The 20,208-nt window shown below is 43.2% G+C and overlaps 1 protein-coding gene across 1 annotated transcript in view; it reads left to right on the top strand.

The window, feature by feature from the left end:
- Positions 1 to 2,956: 2,956 nt before the first annotated feature.
- The window catches only part of gon4lb (gon-4 like b), a 21,360-nt gene continuing 4,108 nt past the window's right edge, over positions 2,957 to 20,208 (top strand). Inside the window, 25 exon segments of the mRNA XM_020618707.1 lie at positions 2,957 to 3,085; positions 5,402 to 5,579; positions 5,770 to 5,912; positions 6,089 to 6,163; positions 7,194 to 7,244; positions 7,360 to 7,398; positions 7,500 to 7,601; positions 8,044 to 8,145; positions 8,226 to 8,375; positions 8,473 to 8,677; positions 9,174 to 9,275; positions 9,379 to 9,419; positions 10,204 to 10,307; positions 12,869 to 13,106; positions 13,538 to 13,624; positions 14,686 to 14,872; positions 14,959 to 15,109; positions 16,859 to 17,009; positions 17,174 to 17,290; positions 17,818 to 18,669; positions 18,718 to 18,903; positions 19,049 to 19,292; positions 19,391 to 19,548; positions 20,067 to 20,199; positions 20,202 to 20,208. The exon segment at positions 20,202 to 20,208 is cut by the window's right edge and continues 46 nt beyond it. Of these exon segments, the coding sequence (XP_020474363.1) occupies positions 3,062 to 3,085; positions 5,402 to 5,579; positions 5,770 to 5,912; positions 6,089 to 6,163; positions 7,194 to 7,244; positions 7,360 to 7,398; positions 7,500 to 7,601; positions 8,044 to 8,145; positions 8,226 to 8,375; positions 8,473 to 8,677; positions 9,174 to 9,275; positions 9,379 to 9,419; positions 10,204 to 10,307; positions 12,869 to 13,106; positions 13,538 to 13,624; positions 14,686 to 14,872; positions 14,959 to 15,109; positions 16,859 to 17,009; positions 17,174 to 17,290; positions 17,818 to 18,669; positions 18,718 to 18,903; positions 19,049 to 19,292; positions 19,391 to 19,548; positions 20,067 to 20,199; positions 20,202 to 20,208 (3,827 nt within the window). The 5' untranslated portion in view covers positions 2,957 to 3,061.

Raw genomic sequence — 20,208 nt, 5'->3', positions numbered from 1 at the left:
GGGGTTGTCCACATGAATGTTAAAGTCGCCACAGATCAAAAAATAGTCAAATTGTGGGACAAATGTTGCTAAAAAGTCCCCAAAGTCAGTAATAAAATCCTTTGATCGAGGTGGGCGGTATATGACTACACATAAAATGGGTGACTGCTGGAGACGAATAAAAGCTTGGAACTCAAAACTGGGATAGGTTTTTCCCTGGAGAAGGCGGCATTTAAGAGTCTGATAAGGTAGGATGGTCTGCAAGATAAGATACTGTTAATTTATGCTACTTAACAGACGTGAAGTCTGACGGACTTGAACCGGTCACTCATGTCTGAAGCATGAGTATAGGGTTTTTTTTACAACAGAATCAGGGAAGTAAGTGACACAGCTAACTGCCTGTCCACTTTCAGTTAGAGAGAAACGCCTGAAAATACACCATACTGAAAAAAATGTCATATTGCCTTGGTTGTTATGTGTATTTTCAATGAAGCTTATTTAAAAAAAAAGATATCTATGGTGCCATTGTAAAAGTGGATTTTTTTTTTGACTGCTCACAGTTTTGTGGATATATTTTACCTCCTGCTGCACTGTGACCAGAGGATGTGAAGAAAAACACAGGGCCTAAGGTTACTGCATGTCCAGGAATGTTCCTGTACAGGGACACTGGATTCCTCCGGAGCACAGTACCTGTTTGTTTTGACTGCTTGAGGCCATTGTGTCTGCCGTGTGTGATGTGGTCCTGGGGATTAATGACCCATGATGTTATTGTCAGCACTGCCCTACCTGTTGGAGAAGTAGGGGGGGTGTTATGACTTATACTGCAACCAGCCACCAGGGGAGATCAAGTCATAGTGGCGTAACTTCTTGGATCTTTCAGCCTATCCATGGGTTTACAGTCTTATCCCTAACTGGGCGTGTTACAACACTCCCTGTGTTACAGTCACCTGTTCTTTCTTACATGCAGTTAAATATTGTAGCCTAAAAATACAGTTTTGTGGTTCTTGTACTGTACTTGAGTATTTCTGTTTCATGCTACTTGACACTTCTGTTCCACCACATTTCAGAGGAAAATGCTGTTTTTACTGAACCTATGTGACGAAGAAAAATGAGCACCACCCTGAGCAGCTGCACCATCACACATTAATCTAGTAAAACACTGACAGAGCCCATTCCAGATAACTGATACTTCTACTTTGAGTACATTTTGTCCTTAAGTTAAAATGTGAAAGCAGGACTTTTACTTGTGATAGAGAACCTTTATTGTGGTGTTGCTCCTTTTATTGCAGAAAATTAATTGTGTACTTCTATGAACAGAAGCAGAAACTCTAAATGCCCACACAGAAATTAAATGGCTTAGGTTTCCTCCATGTGATGAGACTGACTGAGCTGCTCAATTCATCCATCAATCAAACTAGTGGCCCAGCTGTCCTCACCTGCATGATGTGTGATACACCCATCCCAAAAAATAACTGGTTCTTCCCAGCACTTTGTAATGCAGCCCTTACTGTTGTGTTTCGATGTGTCTCTTACACTTGGTGTTTTCCTAGGTGACTGACATCAGACACACTCACCAGTAATCCCTGTAAATCAGGCTCATTATTATTATTATTACTATTATTATTGGTGTAAACTGAACTGTTAGTGACAAAAATAAAATACTGCAGGACACACACACACACACACACACACACACTGATGCAAATATGGAAACAGTTTCTATGGCAACTGATTCCTGCAGAAGTGTTCCCACAGCGACACACACACACACACACACACACAGGGTGACGGAGGCTGTTTGCTGACGTAGCAGAAGCTGTCTGACTTCAGTCTGCAGCAGCATGCAGTACTGTAGTACTCCTGTAGTTATGGTACCATAGCAGCCTGTTACCTTAGCTTAGCATAATGACAGGGAAACAGCTAACTTGTGCAAAGGTAACAACATCCTCCACCTGCTGTTGTTGTTGTAGTTTTAAAGTTTCTGTTGTGTGTTGACCCAGGGCTATTCAGACAACAGAAGCATAATCTGATGTGATTCTCTCACTGTTGAACTTTAACCCTTCACTGTAAACCTGGATAAGTTGATTGTACTTAAAATTTTGAGGCAAGTGATTAACCTTAAATGACATAAGTAAGTAATTATTAATTGGTTTCAGTAGAATCAACTTAAATGCAAAAAGGACTGGACAACTATTTAAGCTGAATACACTAAAAGACACTATTTGTACATCTGCTGTAAAATCAACCCTGCACTTGAAGATATGATAAGTTGCATTCAGTTTAATTTATCATTCATAAAACTCAAACTTTGAAGTAGTGTAAACTTAAAATATATTTGCAACCAAAAGTTTGAATTGTATTGATAAATACATAAACTAATGAACACATAATGCAGTAAGGGGTTGCAGAGGGAGTGTTGTAGGCGTGCAGTTATTAGGCAAGTGCAGTTATTCAGCTTTTGCAAAGTACAGGCTTCTACTCAAGGATATGAACAGATATTAAACTAGACTATTGCATATCATATGCCTGTGGAGGACAGTGATACACCCATGGCGTCTACACTGCCTGAAATTACAGAAAAAGAAGAAGAAGAAGCTTAACGAACAGGTGTTGTGGGTAGGATTTGATTATGTACGACGGTATATGCACCTCGTATGTAGCATATATTCTCTCTTCATTATATTGTGTTCTTGTTGTATTTTTATTATGCTTCTTTCATTTCATGCTTTCATGCTTTAAAGTGGCTTGGATTTGTGTTACCTACTTATCTACTTTATATTTCACTTGTATTGTGTGGAATTCATGTGGACGGCAAAGTAAGAATTTCATTGTACAGGGAAACACGTTTTCATACTGTGCATATGACAATAAACAATTTGACTTGACTTGACTCGTTCCCACCCCCTCGTGTCCATATTTAATACACACTCCAATTCAGTAAGTGGCGGTAATGCACCTTAAGATAGTTCAACCGCCAATAAACTACAGAAGAAGAAGAAGAGTCATTGTTATTATCAGAACGGAGCTAACGGAAGCGTATGGAGCTAATATAAGGCGCTAGCAGAATACTACATAGTAAGAAATGGCTGCCGATACAAGTCTGACAGTAAGTCTTCGATGTTGACACATCGGATGTGATGTTTGATTCTTCCCGTTCTTTTTTTAAATATTATTGCCGAACTTCGCGCCACATTGAAATAACCATTGCGCCTGCTCAGTGGCTAAGACTGTTAGCTTAGCCAACGATATTTACAGGCTAACTAAATGCTCCTGTTGTTAAAAGTGCGGATAGCTCTGGGCTAACGCAGCTTACGTTACAGTAGCCGACAGAAATATGAAGACTGATTCTGTCAGGTAGCAGCATAATCATAAACCTTATTGCTAAGTATTATCTAAAATGCAAGGAATTAGACTCCAGCCCAATGACCCCTGATGTCAGAATCAGAATCAGCTTTATTGTCCAGGTGTGTTGGACACACGAGCTATATATAGTGTGTCTCACTGTGCATGTACACAAGTAGACAAGTAAACAAGTTAAGGCCGGGAGAATAAAAAAAATTGCAAACAAGAAAAAGGAATGTGCATTTACAAAAGTATATTTTCAGGTATTGTACTGAGGGTTGTTATCTTGTTATACAGTCATGGGTTCATCAGATCGACAGCCCGTGGAAGAAACTGTGCTTGTGTCTGGTTGTTTTGGTGCACAGTGACCTGTAGCGCCCTGTTTTTAGTTACTTCAGCTCTTCTAGACCTCAGTGAAACAAATTATCTGAATCAGAATCAGTTTTATTGGCCAGGTGGGTCAGGCACATGAGGGCTTTGACTTGGCAGCAGATATAAACAGCGACAACAATGGAAAAACAGTGCAAACAATGGAAAATAAGCAGTATAAACAGGCAGTAAACAATGCAGAAAGACAAAGGAATGCTCAGTGTGAAACGAGATAAATAGGAATAAAAATAGAGTACTTAAAAAGAGACCTGTATGAATCTGAATAGTCTGTACAATGTACATTTACGGGTATTTTGCTGAGGGTTATTGTCCAGTCCTACTATCGTGGGTCAAGTGTTCATCAGAGTGATGGTGTTGGGGAAGAAACTGTCCCTGTGCCTGGTTGTCTTGGCGTACTGTGACCTGTAACGCTGTCCAGAGGGGAGAAGTTCAAACAGTTTGTGTGCAGGGTGTGAGGGGTCTGCAGTGATCCTCTCCGCCCTCCTTTTGGCACGTGAGGTGTACAGGTCCTCCATGGAGGGCAGGCTGGCACCGATGATCTTTTCTGCAGTCCAGAAAGTCCGCTGGAATCTTTTTCGTGTCCTGTTTGGTTGCTGAGCCAAACCACACAGTGACGGATGAGCAGAGGACACACTCGATGATTCCTCTGTAGAACTGAATCAACAGCTCCACTATCATTTCCACTGTTTTCAACATGTTCAGCTCCAGGTTGTTGCGACCACACCACAGGGTCAACTGTTCAACCTCTCATCTGTAGGTTGACTCGTTACTGTCTTGGATGAGACAGATGACTATTGTGTTGTCTCCAAACTTCAGGATTTTTACAGAGGGGTCATCTGAGGTGCAGTCCTTGGGAAAACAATAGCGGGGAGAGCACACATCCCTGGGGGTGCCTGTACTGATAGTTTGGGTGCTGGATGTGGTTTTCCCCAGTCTCACCTGCTCCTTCCCGTCTGTCAGAAAACTGGTAATCTACTGACAGGTGGGGGCAGGCACAGTGAGCTGGGTCAGTTTGGAGTAGAGGATGTCTGGGATGATGGTGCTGAACTGAAGTCCACAAATAGGATCTGAGCATAGGTCCCTGGTGAGTCAAGATGTTGCAGGATGTAATGCAGTACCATGTTGACTGCATCATTCAACGACCTATTTGTTCAGTAGGGGATCCAGCTGGGGATCTGTGATGGTCTTTAGGTGGGCCAACACAAGTCTCTCAAAACACTTCATGACTACAGAAGTCAGAGCGACATGTCTGTAGTCATTCAAGTTCCTTAATAGAGGGTTTCTTGGGAACTGGAATGATGGTGGAGCACTTAAAACAGGAGGGAACTACACAAAGCTCCAGTGATCAATTGAAGATCTGTGTAAAAATGCGAGCCAACTGGTGGGCACAGAATTTCAGGCAGGAGGGGGTTATACCATCTGGGCCTGGTGCAGGTTTATAACCTTAAACTGGGTCATACACTGAGTCAGTATGGCTGCCAATACCTGTCTGTCTGCTCTAAGAGTTGGATTACATGATCACTGAGTGTATTGATCACTCTTGTTTGATTGGTCATTATTTTTGTCAGAAAAGTCTTTATCAGTCTCCTCAGTTTGTTTTTCCAGTGTCTGTGTTGATGACTTGTGTTATTAATAGTATTGATCAGGAAAGTATTAATCAGTGATATTGTTTCTCTGTGTTGTATTTCAGTCGATGGACAGGAGGCGCCCAGCAGAAGATGATGTTTGTCCTCTGCAGTTAAAATTTTTGAGGACAGCTGAAGAGACAAATGTCCCCACACGAGACAGGAAGTCACCAACATGGTCCCCATTTCACATTGGAGGTTTTTCTGTGGACAGACAGGAAGAGGAGAAAATGCCTGTTTCAGGTGATTTAAACTGTGACTTCATGATGACATCACGACATGTGAACACTTCACATCATGTTTACATAAAGTTTGGTTGAATTCTCTTGTTGATGTGTTTATAAGTCCAGTTGTGAACAGATTTGTGTGTACCTGCTTGGAGGCAGAGCCAGATGTTTAGTTTTCATACCTTAAGTGTTTGTCTCCTGCTCAGGAGGTGGGATGATGGGGGAGGAGGCAGTCACCATTGAGAACAGTGAGTCCAGTGAGGATGAACTGGGACGACTGGACATTGATTTGGATAGGAAGTCCAAACAGCACAACCTGACATCCAGCAATGTGCGCGCTATCCTGCATGTGAGTAATACACACTGTCAGCCCAGTAGAAATTCAAAAACATACTGTCATCTGTGTGCTGAACTGTGGTATCGCCATGAACATGTATGGTCATAACATACTGTATACTCTGAACGGTGTGTAATGTGTTTTGTCCTTTACATGCTCCATGTAACATGTTTTGTGTCCCGTGTCAGGAGGTGATTACCCATGAGCATGTGGTGGCCATGATGAAGGCTGCCATCAGAGACACTCAGGACTTGCCTTTGTTTGTGAGTTGCCATGTTTTCTTTGTTCTGCTGCTGATTGAAGTATCTGCACATGTTTTGAAAATGTTTTTGGACAAGTCACAGCGAAATCAGTTTTTGTTCCTTGTTGTGGGTGTGGGTGTGTGTGTGTGGGGGATTAAATATAGTAATACTGTAGTAGCCTACCTCTGCTGTTGTGCTGTTCATCTGGCCTGTCCCTTCTACCTGCCTCTCCCACAGCAGCAGTATGTTGGCTGCTGCCACCTACATCTCTCTCTTCCTGACCCTCTCTTGCTACTTCAGTGGTGCTGGTTGAAACTGTTAAATATTCAAAATGAATCAATTAGATCACTAATCATATTGATCGGACTGATCAGCTTTCCCATGTGATATTCCCTGAGGGGGACTGAGGGGCAAACAGTATCAGAGTTTATGAAGCAGCAGCTGTATTCTGACGTTAGCTTAGCTAGCCTTACTAGCTTGCTATTAACATATTTGAAGTGTTGGATCTCCACAACTGACAGCGTTGTGTTAAAAAAACAAACACAGAGAGGAGGGGCTGTTTACAGATGGTCCGTCATCATGGTTGTCACAGAGGGATTGAGCAAACATCTGCATTACGTACTGTACTACAATGAAATAAGATATAACTTGATTGAAATCAATATGTGGTAGTCAGTGTTGGTACAGTGGTGGCCTGCCACAAATAAATCAGTGTAAGGGAAACGGTGCATACACACACTTGAAGAAACAACTATTGGTTTGTCTAAATGTGTGTAGTTAGAGAGGAACAGGATATGGTCAAAATGATCCCAGTAGAAAAAGAATAGTTGCACCTTGTCAAGTTAGAGCCTTGTGATACTATCTTTATATAAAATGTAAAATTGTATGCCCTCAATCAGGTGTCACGTTTTTCCCGTGGTATCGAAAATAGTATTGATATTTTTCAAGGTGTTGTATTGAAGTTAGAAATTTCAGTGATGTGACAACACTAGTATAGACTGTGTCTGAACCTACAGACTGTCTGTATCTCTTTGTGTTTGCTTTACATAAGGAACCAAAGATGACTCGGTCCAGAGTGAAACAGGCTGTCCAGCAAGGACAGGTGAGCTGAACCTCCCACAGTCCTCTCTTATGCCTTACCTGGAGACTAAACTGTTTCACCTTACTGTTGCCCACCTATCTCTCTGTTTGCCTGTCTGTACTGGTCTGTCTTACAGCCACTAAAGTGGAGTCTGTCAGCAGCCAGCACCTTCAAGGTGAGCTGAACTCATCCAGCCTGCAGGGTGATTTCTGTCTCTCTATGACTCTCTATGACTGTCTGTCTTTCTGTTTCTCTGACTGTCTGTGTCTTCTGCAGCCTCCTCAGTTTGTGGACATTGATCTTGAGGATGATGAAGACTCATCAGATGAAGAGTATTGTCCTGAGGAGGAGGAGGAGGAGGAAGACACGGTTGAGGAGGCGAGTCATTCTTTGACCTTTGACAACTGCTGCTCATTCAGGGTTTCTGTGGGTCCTTAAAAAGTCTTAAGAAGTTTAAAATCTAAACATCTGAATTTTAGGCCTTAAAAAGGTGATAAATATGAAGTATATATAAAGTTTTGATCCTGGTTTGGTTAGGTTAATTATTTTAATGTTAATTTGTTGTTACTTTTCTAATGTCATGTTAAATTCAGTCATGCTTTTATATGTTCCCATGCTAGTGGAAGAACACCATAAGTCCTATTCTAAATATGGGGCCTGGTTCTGTCTGGAGTGTAATGAGTGTAAGGGCAAGTATTATAAAGCAATTTGAGTGGGACAGTAGCGAAGAAGTATATACTGTAAGTGCAGTTCACTTACCTGATCCTTCAGTACATCGGGTCCTTCAGTGTCTCAGGTCTATTCTTTTGTGCCTGTGCAGACCTTCCTCAGTGATGCAGACAGCTTGGCTTCACCTCCTAGAACGCATTATGGCTCTCAGTCTAGACCTCCGGCACACAGCATAATTGATGAACCACTGCAGGTACTCTGACTTATGCCTTCCAACAGGTACTCTGTCCTCTGAGGTACTACAGGTATAATGACCTCTGACCTGCTGTTTAGAGATCTCCAGGACCCACCAGGCAACAGATGATGGCCTCCATCTCTGCATCTCAGCAGGTCATCGCTGCTCCTTCAGAACCCTCTTTCCTGGAAAGACTGAACGCTGTGGAGCAGGAGTTGGACTGCAACCCCTCCTACACCTATAGCCAGGTAACCTACCGACAGCTATAGCCAGGTAACCTGCCTACACCTAAATCCCCTTCAGCAGCCTACAGCCCCTTTGTGTCTGTCTGATTGCCTCTCTCAGTCTGATGGTGGCGGTGATGAAGGCTGTTTGGCATACCGCACGCGCTCCAAACTCCGTCTGGTTAATGTTCCTCTGGGTCAGCTGGAGGCAGAGCTTCTGGCCCCAGACATCACTGCTGACATGTATGACCAGAATGCCGCCCAGCAAGAGGAGGACCGTCACTGGACGGAATGGCTGCAGGGTCTCATGGCCCCTGACAATGAAGGTCAGAGGTTAAGCTGACAGCAGCACTGTCACAATAACTGTCTTATTTCATGCCATTCACTTCATGTTATGAAAATTCTCAGTTTTTTTAATAAAAAAAAGTTGACCCCCTGATGGGCTATCACCACAAGTAGAATACAATTCTGTGGGAAACACTGCAGTCTGTTTCAATGAAATGTATAACCTGGAGTTCTGAAACATTTGGAAATCAGTTTCTGTTTTCTGTCACACCTCTGCACGCTGAATACATTCTGATCTCAGTGATCAGAATGTATTCAGCGTGCAGAGAACAGAAACTGAATACATTCTGATCTCAGTGATCGTTACATTTCTGTAAAGGCAGAGTTTCCTTCCTGTGCTGCTGATTGTTGGTTCTGTCAGAGCAGAACTGCAGGCTCTGATGTCTTAACTAAAAGAAGCTCCCAATTTCACCTCTAATAAACAAAAAGTCAGTCTGTTTTGTTGTTGTTTACATCTCTGAACCTTTGTTTTCTCAGAGGAGGCTGATGATGACGATGACCCCGAGTACAACTTTCTGGATGACCTGGATGAACCAGACCTGGAGGACTACAGGACAGACCGGGCTGTGCAGATAACCAGTAGGTGTTTTGGACTTAGCATGTCCTTTTCAACTTCCTGGAGAAACCTTCTGTTTTAACTCTTGTTGTCTTCTCCTCAGTGTTAACTCTTCTTCTTTTTCAGAGAAGGAAGTGAACGAGCTGCTGGAGGAACTCTTTGATACTGTGAGTTGATTTTCACTCACAGCTGGTGTTTCTACTCATTTCTGCTAATGATTTGTCTTCTACTGAGTCTTTATCGACATTGTTTAGATACATGTTAATGGTTTCTTTTGTTCACCAGTAGTTTCTGTTGTTTACTAAAAGGTTTTGTTGTTTGTTTCCAACTACACAAACTGTTGATTTATTTCTGTATAAGCAGTCTGTGGCTTTTCTGTGCTGGATTTAAAACAGTAGAAACCATGAATTATTATTGTGTGACAGATACAGACTTGGCAGCAAGTCTGACAAAGTGAGAAACTACACTGACTACTACTCTACTTTTGGCTGTTCCCGTTAGGGGTCGCCACAGTGAATCCAATTCGCGTGAGTAATTTAGCATGGTTTTACGCCGGATGCCCTTCCTGACACAACCCTCTCTATTTGTCCGGGCTTGGGACCGGCACAAAGTCACTGACGTGAAACCCCTGTAGCTAGATACACAACCACAATAGAGGTCAATTTAGAGTCTCCAATAAACCTAAGCTGCATGTCTTTGGACTGTGGGACGAAACCGGAGCACCTGGAGAGAACCCACGCAGCACAGGGAGAACATACAAACTCCGCACAGAAAGGCACCATGTCGGCTGGGGCACAAACCCAGAACCTTCTTGCTGTGAGATGACAGCGCTAACTACCGCATGGTGGCCACATTTCTCCTGATTGTTTTAAACTCAAGTACTCCTGCTTCCTAAGTTCATGGATGTTTATTCAAAAGGTCTTTATGTGACACTGTCTGTTTATTTTGCAGCTCCAGGAGGAGGAGGTGGCAGCTGAGGGGGTGGAGGAGGAGGAGGAGGAGGAGGAGACCGTGTCAAAGACTGGACCCAAATTCAATGTCCCCCAGGCTTTACGGTAACTCCATAGATATGTTATAAGAAGGGGCTGCCAGGCTCAAAGATGGTGCCGTTGTGAATTGCTTGCCTGGGCTTGGCATGAGCTGGTATGAGCTTAAAAAGTTTTCTAGCTTCTGGGGTTCTCTCTGCATAGTGCATCCTGCTGCATATGCTCAATAACATTTCCTCACTGCTCCATAGAGTCCACAGTGATGATATGAAAATAAAATTCTGTTTGATTCTCATAACTAGGGATGTCCCAGTCTAGATTTTTTTTGGCCCTGATACAGATCAGTAATGTGTGTGTGTGTGTATATATATATACACATATATTTATAAATACTGTCTCTCCTTTCCTCTCATTCTTTTCCTATTTTTGATTGCTCATATTTCCTATTTGAATGCCAGTGAAGTGAACCTAGATTGGGGTGATATGTTTACGCTTAGATGTACACTTTAAAAGGTGAGCAGCTGTATTTTGCACCAGTTGGGGATGAAAAATTTATGCCTGACTGAGATCTACATACAGTGCATTACAGTAATCAAGACTGGAACTAATACAGGCATGAATCACTTTCTCAGGGTCACTTTTGTTAAAGACGTGACCTGAAAATTTTTTCTTTATATGTTTATCAGTTAAATAAAGGTTCAAGCAAATTAACAAATCACAGATTTTAGTATTTAGCTTTAGCTTTTCTAAAAATGGGGTTTGTATGCGAAAGAAAGCTGGCAACACTTATTGTACTCAAAGACCGACATAAGTCCTCCTTTCGGGACAGTGCAGCAAAGAAGTGCTGTGACTGTTTGGGTTGGGAGGAAGAGAAATGGCCTCTGCTGCTGCTTCTTCACAGAAAAAAACGTGAAGAAGAATCCAGCTGATGGCATACACAGTTTCACTCTTTTTGTTTGTTTTAGACAGTTCCAGGTACCCTGACCAGGTTAGGCTAAACCCCTTACTACATCAGATGTTCCCTAACTTAAACTGCCCCTTTTCAGAAACCTGTCCAAATACAGGTAATGATCATTCCTCTGATAATGTCTTACCGACCATGCCCCTCCCAGAGGTGGAGCCTTTGCTATCAAACACCTGTGTTTGCACTGTGGGTGCACTCCAAAACCTAACCGGCAGGGTGCTAATTTGTGCTGGATTGCCATGGTCTCTGCTCCATTTGAATTCGGCCATCAAAACAACACGTGCTGCTTGTGCCGACTTGAGTTGAGAATAAGTCACCAAAATAACACGTGCAGTCCAAGAGAATGGCCAACAGAAGAGACTGTTTAACATAGTCTAGCCTACATAGTAATGATATTAATAGTACACCTAATTTGTATAGCACAAAACAGAAATACATGGTGCTGCACAATTTAAAAAATGTTCTTTCTTTGTCCTGTGTCCAAATATGTGACGATGTTGAAAGGCAATTGTAATCGCATCCAGATTGGAAATGATTTGTTGACTTTATTGTATGCTGCAAACATGGTTATTGTGGCAGAAACAATTAGAAGGTTACAGAAACAAATTGCACAGTTGCATTTCATATGGTATGAAAGTGAATATGGGAAAAACCAATATGGAAAGAGAGGATATTCTTGACCGGAATGGAAAACAATGTTTTGCTGGTGAGCAGATTGAAATGGTCAACTGCTGTAACTATGTGGGCATATGGTTTACACCAACGCTGTCGTGGTGGATGACTTGTCAACATCTAGCTAGCCAAATTAAGAAGGCTCTGTTCTTCTTGCTGAGCTTTGTTCATAAGTATTAGATTAGTCACCTTCAAGCTCTTTCTCAGTTTGATCCTATGATAGCCCCTGTATTATATTATGGATCTGAGATATGGGGCTTTGAGACAGTGGAATGCATTTAGACTATCCAGATTTACTTTTTAAAGTAAAACAAACAAAAAACCATTTGGGTGTCAGTACAAATGTGAGCAATGAAGCAGATTTTGTCAATTTTTTATATGAACAGATGTTTTGTATGGGAAAGTATTGGTGTCTGTATGCCTGATCATTGTTACCCAAGAAAATGTATGCTCTTTCAATTGGATGCTGTTGGAAGAAAAACCTGGGTCTCTTCTCTCCGCAGTCTATTGTGTTGCTATGGTTCCTCTGTCAGTTCAGATGTTCAGGTCATACAGTAACTTAGTTGTAGAGATTGAGCACCAATGACAGGTAGAACTTGTAAGTATGATGAGGTGACTTTGGACAACTGTGATAGAAGATGAGAAACGTTTTAGTGTGAATGCTCCATGTATCTAGACTTGTGCAGTGATTGTTTAAATGATCTTGCGTTTACTTATGTTTTCACTGATCTGTAGCTCTGAATATGTATGGCGACTGGCAACTGTTTTTTATTATGGAACACACAGATGATGATGTATGATCATATCTTGGCATGTATTTTGTTATGGAATGCTAATACTATTTATGTCATTGATGTGAACAAAAGTTCTCTGTCATACTTAAATGGATGTGGTGCTGTGGGCCGGGAGGCCTTTTATTCCTAAAATAATTAGCCTGAACTTGGTACAGTTTCATACTAGAGGTCTTCAGCAGTTTTCATTTTGTTTTCTGTAGGTTTGAGGCACCATTAGCTGGGATGCTAACGGAACGACGCCGAACAGTCAGGAAGCAGTACGAAGCTCTGCAGCAGAGGAGAGCCCTGCAGGACACAACCAGTCATCTCCTTGACAGCATGAACCTGAAAGTGACATCCGATACCATCAACCCTGTCTTGGTACTGCCAAACCGGATCTGCCCCACCTTCCACCTGGACTACACCCAAAAACTGCAGCTACAGCAGCAGATCCAGCAGGTACGAAAGACAACCCCGGCTCAGACTGAATCTGTTTTTAGCTGTTATTTCTGTTATTTCCCATTACATATTTTTATTTAATTGACATTACTTTGTAGAAACCGGTTTTCACTTTGACATTAGAGGGTTTTTTAAATTTTTTTTAAATTATATTGACCATGTTTGATTTATAAAATCAATAAAAGGGTAACACATCCAAGGGGGTGAATACTTTTTATAGGCACTGTATAGCACACTCTAGTGTTTCATATGGTATTTCACATATTGTCCTCTAGATTTCTGTTTGCTCTATTTGCCTGTCATCAGTTTGTCTTCACCTCCAACAGGAACAAAAGCTTAAGGTTCAAATATACTTTTTCAAGAAACAGCATCATGTCCAGGTGTGGCTCACCTGAGTCAGTGTGACTGAAATGTTTCTGTCTTTGTCTCAGCATGTGCAGCTGCTGACTCAGGTTCACCTCCTGACCCACCGCGTCGATGCCCTGAACCACGAAGCCTGCATCACTAAACAATACCTGGTCAGTCAATAAACACAAACTCTACTTGATCAGTTGGGAAACAGCCTACCTGAGGTCTGCATCACGAAGCGAGATGAGTGGCTTATCCAGCTAACTTTGGGCTCAGCTCAGGTTTTCTTTTACCATGAAACTGGCTCACTTTTAATCAGGCTAGATCACCACTGTAACTAATGCCACACAGCTAACCTGCTCCAGAGCAGGTTAGCTTCAGAGCTTCAAATCAGAACTTGTCAACAGTCTGAGCACTGACCAGTCAGATCACTGGAAACACAGGGATCATTCCTACCAGGTCTCGACAGTCATATGGTTGTGCTGTTTCAGGCTTTCATGGGTCACTCTGGTTTAAAGCTGAGTTTCTAACAGACTGAGGGAGTCTACAGCCTCCGTGATGAACAGCACTGGGGTTTAAATGCACAAAGATTATTAGTTTCCCGACCGAATCTCTGACTGTGTTGATGTTTTAACAGGCTCATCACTGCAGCTCAAAATGACACGAGGATACCCTGTGATGACAACTGGTCTTTTGTTAGAAAAATAACCCCCACACTGATTAATATGTCCCACAATTATAAATTACTTTCGATGTAATTCCTCCCCTCTCCGCTCTGGCAGCGCAAACTGCCGGATTTTTTACTAACACATGTTCACACTCAACAGAGAAAGGAGGAAATATACTCACTAAATAAGACACTTATTCCTGGTGTTTCTGTAGCTTATTTTATTCTAGTTCTGTGACCACAGTTGTCCACAGTTCACTTGCTGTAACATCAGGTTTTGCTCTTGCTGTAAATGAGTTTTCACTGCTCCATCTCATAATATATTCAAAACTTCATGGTTCTGGCGATGTCGCTTCTAATTAACAGCTCTGCCCCTTTCACATGAAGGTGCTTGTAGACCAGACAGAGCCAGCTGATAACCGGCTGTGTGGTACCAGTTATCCGGGATGGCCAGTGTTAGGCTCAGCAAAGCCAGACTACGTTGCTTCGTGGTACAGGCCTCTGATGAGACAGTAAACAACAACATAAACAAATATATCTTCTCCTCACATTTTGTCTCTCCAGGAGGAGTTGCAACAGTTTGCCAGCCGTCAGGAGGTGGTGATTCGCCACAGCAGTTTCAGAGTGTGCAACCTGCAAGGGGCACTGGATCTCCTGCATGAGGTAGGGCAACAAGAAGAGCCTCCTCCTGCTCCTGTTGCTCCTGCAGCCTCCAGACGCTGGCTCCCCAGGATGACTCCTGCTATCACTAGTAAGTAGGGAAATAAAACTTGCTTCCTCAACAAGTTAAATTTCTCATGTGGTCACAATTCAGGTTCGGGTTCTGGTTCTGTTTAGGCTATGCATTCCCTCAGCTGCCTGCCGAAACCGCCTGGCTGTTTGCCACCCGACCTGTCTTCCTCTACCCAGAGCTACTCCCTGTCTGCAGTCTGGACCCCGCCCTCCACAGCCGACACCACCGGAGTATTTACACTGCAGGAGAGGACGGGTGCATATATTAATACACAAATGAAATTTTGCATTTGAATCCAGCAGTTATTGAGAAAATAGCTCCTCCTCCACGCTGGTAGGTCAGCTGTTATAGTTGAGGAGCCTGAGACAGCAGTTGCCAGTGGTTGACTTGTGTTGATTGATATCATTTGTTGTCATGCTTGTATTTTTACAGCTCTGCCTGTTTATCTGTAGACTTAAGACACCCCAGATTTAAACATGTATGCTGAATTACGTCCGAGATTGACTGAGCTGTTGGTTTGTCCCATTGATCGCCTGACGGAGCTGAAACTAAAATTTCTGTTTCTTCACAATAGGGTTGCAGCAGTATACCATTTTTACGGTATACCGTGGTATAAAAATAACGGTTATCATACCATGCACATTTGCTTGTTACCCGTATTGAAGAAAAAATGTAATGCATGCGCACCTTTCTTCCCCGACTGCCTGTCAGACTCTGCACCGGGTGCCACATGCACCCATGCATGCGGGCAAATGGCAGAGAGCAAGTGTCTGATGGCAAACATCTCCATCCACTAAAAAACCAGCAGGGCAGGATCAGTTTGGATATCTCAGAAAGCAACACCTTTAAGAACGCCATCTCTCATTACAGGGCAGAGTGTTTGTCCCGTTTATAACTTTAATCCCAAACAATAAACGTGGGTTATAAAATGCACTATCGAGATCATTTCCCACATAGTCTGTCTGTTCACTAATGTAAGCAGATAAAGCAGATTCTGATTCTTACTTACAAAAGAACTCGCATTAATGCCGATCTGACCCCAGAAACTCTCAGACTTTCCTGGCTCACGTAAATGAGTATGTGTGTGAGAAGTCATAGACCGGTCTGGCTGTGGTCTTGCACACCTACAGTAAATTAACAACTATTTTGATAATCGTTTAGAGCAGCATGGCACCATGTCTCACTACTGCCAGATGTTTTACAAACCAGTCAGTAAATTAGTGGAGAAAATAATCAGCAGGCTGATCCATAATGAAAATAATCAATCTAGATCCAAACAAGCTCAACCAGCTGCAACAGTCAGGTCCTGCTTTACGTCAGTGCATGTGTGACAAGGCTGGTAATGTAATGATATAATATACTGTGTAGTATAACATTCTACCTGCATTGAATAGCCCGCTAATACTTTTAATACCTTAAGTACACTTTTGTTTTAATACTTACTTTTATGTAACATTATAAATACAGGACTTTTTGGAACAGACTTTTTTTTAAAGCAGAGTAGGCCACTCTTTCTGTGTGTACACAGTACTTTTAATTAGCTAAAGGATGTGAATACTTACTCTACTACTGGTGCTTACGTGCAAACAATCATGCTTTATTTATATAACATGTTATAGTTATTTGCAGTTTAAAATAATCTTTATAACTGTTTATTCTTTATTCAAAAAACTACACTTTTTTCATTCTTCCGATGGTCATTGTAGCTGATAATACTAGTAATTGCGAAATACTGTAATACCACGAAGCCGTGGTATTTTCTGAGACGGTTATCATATCGTGAAAATCTCATACCGTTGCAGCCCTACTCCACAATGATGATAAAACTTTTAAAAATTATAAGGAGAAAGTACTGGAGAAACTACTGAGTGTGTGTGTATTGAGGTGTTTGTGAGCAGGAAATTAACATTCAAGTGACTACACTTCATCTTTGAGCCAGTATGCAGTCTATATGAATCCATGGTGCAGGCTGACAATCATATTACCCATGATTCCTCTGTGCAGGCTTATTGTTCTGGGTCTGAAGCACTTTGAAGGAGCAGTCCAGTCTGACCAGCTGATCAGCTCATACCTGCTTTGTAAGTCTCGGTGGAACTTCAGGAAACACATCAGAGAGATGAGCAGCCCAAAAGCACCAAACAACAATATCATCAAGGTGACTTCACTGTGGCATCACTGGCCATGACATCACCACACACTGGCTGACATCATCAGTGAATATCACATGTTTATAAAGGTGTCACAGGTGAAAAGGTGACAGCTAAAATTTGGACAAGTGACAGATGAAATTCAAATCTTATCTCCCCACGGTGTTTTCAGATGTTCCTGACAAAGGGAGTTGTGCCCCCGCTGCCCCTTGCTTGCAGCAGAGTTCAGTCAGGAGACCTGTGCCCCCCAGTGGACAGAAACACCTCCAACATGCCCAACTGGCTCAAGGTCGGACACACTAAAGCAGATCACATTCAGATCAATATCCAGATTAATGAACCGGTTGTTAGGTGGCAGAGAAAAAGTTTAAGCAGTTCAGAGATATTTTAAGGTAAGTGATGACAACAAAACTAAAGATGACTGCAAGCTCAGCTCCTCTATCATGTGTGTTCTTGTACTTGTCGACGGGAATAGGTCTTAGGATCAACATCAAGAAAACAAACTGAGTGTAGGTGAACAGGTTGATTAATATACTGCTGAAAAGAGTGGATTGCTTTAAATATCTCGGCAGTTATGTCACCAAAGACTAAGTTAGATGAAGAAATATCGGCATGTATTCAGGCTGCGTTGTGTGCAATGGGAAGGCTTAGAGAGTACTTGTACTTGGTCTGGAAAAAAAAGTGATATCGGTGCATCCCTACCTGTCACAAATATGTTAATTAACTTATCAACATGTTAACTAAACCATCACTAGTGTAATGTAACCCTCATTTAGTTGGTGGTAACTCTGGTTCTCTAATTGTTCTCACCTGTAGAACAGTAAGCTGATCATCCAGAAGACCCGACTGGACTCCACTTGTTACACCCCCTCTCTCCCTCCAGGCTGCAACCTTAGACTCCACCCCTATTGGCTCAACAAGTCCCGCCCACCTGCCCGTCCTCACCGACGCCTCTTCACCCTGGCCCACAATGCATCTCTGTTGCCACTTGCCAAAGCCCCAGCAGACAGACAGGTAGAGAGGCAGGTAGACATACAGCCAGTCCACTACCTGTCTCTGCCTTCTCCAGGTGTCATGTTACCCTCTGACTCCTCAGCTGTTTCAGGTGCCCTGCCATTGGTTCTGCCTCCTGTCTCTGGGTCAGTTCCATTGGCTGCTGTCCATCCAGTTCCATCCCGCCCCCTGTGTGCTGATATCATGCAGCCCTGCGTTCCTGTTGGCCAGAGCATGAGCACAAGTGTTTCAAGGCAACAAACCACCCCCCTCCCCTCGCTGTCCAACCTCGACAATACAAATCACATCATGCCTTGCTCAGCTGCCATTGTGAAGCCAGGCTACTTTCTACTGCAGATGGTGTGGACTACACCTGCTCCACCCACTACCACCTCCCAGTATGCTCTGGGGCAAGGGCTCCACAGACCAATCCAAGAAGAGCAGGAGGAAGCCCACCCTCCGGTGGTGAAGGAGGAAAGTTCAGTTTCAACATCAACACTGAGCCCACTGTCATCCTGGTCAGGACAGGAGGAGGAGGAGCAGGATGTGGTGAGGGAGAACTGCTCTGTTGTGGGTGTGGTCGGTCTGAATGGAGGAAAAAGCACTGGTGGAGAGGAGGAACAGAGAACAGAGGGAAGCGGTACAGGGGGAGATGGAGAGGAGGAAGCAGGTGGTGGAGGAGAGGGGGACCAAGGAGGGGAGAGGGAGGAGGAGGAGGGACAAAGGGAGGATGGGGGAGGAGAGAGGGAGGAGGATGGAGAAAAGGATAAGGATGAAGGTCAGGACCGGCAGGGGGAGGAGGAGGAGGAGGAGGAGGAGGACTTTGATGACCTTACACAGGATGAAGATGAGGAGGAAGTGATGTCATCAGCGTCAGAGGAGTCTGTGCTGTCTGTTCCAGAGTTACAGGTAAACAGGAAGTCTTTGTTCATCAGTTCAGGTTAGCTAATGATATCATCACGGTTACAAACTGGTCATCCTCCAGTTCTCTGGAGTTTCCAGATTCCCAGCAATATCAGTTCAGGCTGATGACCTCTGACCTCTGCGCCTGCAGGAGACCATGAAGCAGCTGACATGGCTGGCAGCGGAGCAGCGGGTCTGTGTAGACGGAGACTCAGAGGAGGATCACTCTCCGACCTCACCTGGCTCTCAGGAGGAGGAGGAGGATGAGGAGGAGGAGGGGCCTAAAGGGGGGGAGTCAGGTGAGGGGAGGAGCAGTAAGGCAGGAGAGGACGAGGAGACTCCACCAGGAGAGGGGATGCCCAGAGGAGGAGGGAGGTGTCCTGGACGAGGACGAGGTCAGACTGATGTCATTGCTCTGATTTCTCCTTTGTCTGCCCTAAATATCTCCTGACGCTGTTTTTTTTTTTTTTTTTTTTTTCTCTTGTCTCCGCAGGTCGAAGTCGACCTCTTCGTGGTCTGAGGAGGAGTCACCAGGAGCGTCACAGTAAAGACACTGCTAAACTGTTGCTGCTGTATGATGAAAAAATCCTAGATAACGACCCGCACAGAGAGAGCAAAGATGTGGCATTCGCTCAAAGTTACCTGAACAGGGTGAGGAGAAAAACACAAATTTAATTAAATCCAGGTTTTGAGTTAGTCCACTCAAGTGTGAAACTTGTGTGGTATGGGCAGTAACTCAGAAATAGGCTCTGTTGCAGTTCCCACCCTGAGAAAGGAAGAGTTCTATCCAGCACCCAATTAAATTGTAACACCCGCAGTGTTCTGCAACAGTGTTTACCAGAGTCAGATTCAGTTTGTCATTTCTTTGCATATTTGCATACATAAAAAACAGCGCTGTACTTTCCAGCCCATTACAGTGCAACATCAATAAAATCACAAAAAAATATCTAAAATATTTTTAATAAAATACATTCCTGAAAATCTTACCTCAGATAAAACAAAGCAGTAGCAGCATAGGATATTAAAGTGCATAAAAAATACCAAGCACAATTAGTAGCCAAGTGGTGAAGTCCACAAGGGACTGTGTTATCTTCCAGAGCAACAGGTGAAATTTATATACTTGTATTCGTTCACTCAGAAGGTGACTGTGTGTTACTGTGTGTTCACAGGTCCGTGACGCACTGCAGGATGTACCTGGGCAGGTAGAGGAATTTGTGTCTCTGCTGAATGAGTTTGAGCAGGTGGGAGAAGGACAGGAAGTGGTGTTGCTTTTCAGGAGGCTGCGATGCATCCTGGGAGATCGGACAGACC

The sequence above is a fragment of the Monopterus albus genome, unplaced genomic scaffold (genome assembly GCF_001952655.1).
Source record: "Monopterus albus unplaced genomic scaffold, M_albus_1.0 scaffold209.1, whole genome shotgun sequence".
Taxonomy (NCBI): domain Eukaryota; kingdom Metazoa; phylum Chordata; class Actinopteri; order Synbranchiformes; family Synbranchidae; genus Monopterus; species Monopterus albus.
This window is presented reverse-complemented; position numbering and strand designations above follow the sequence as displayed.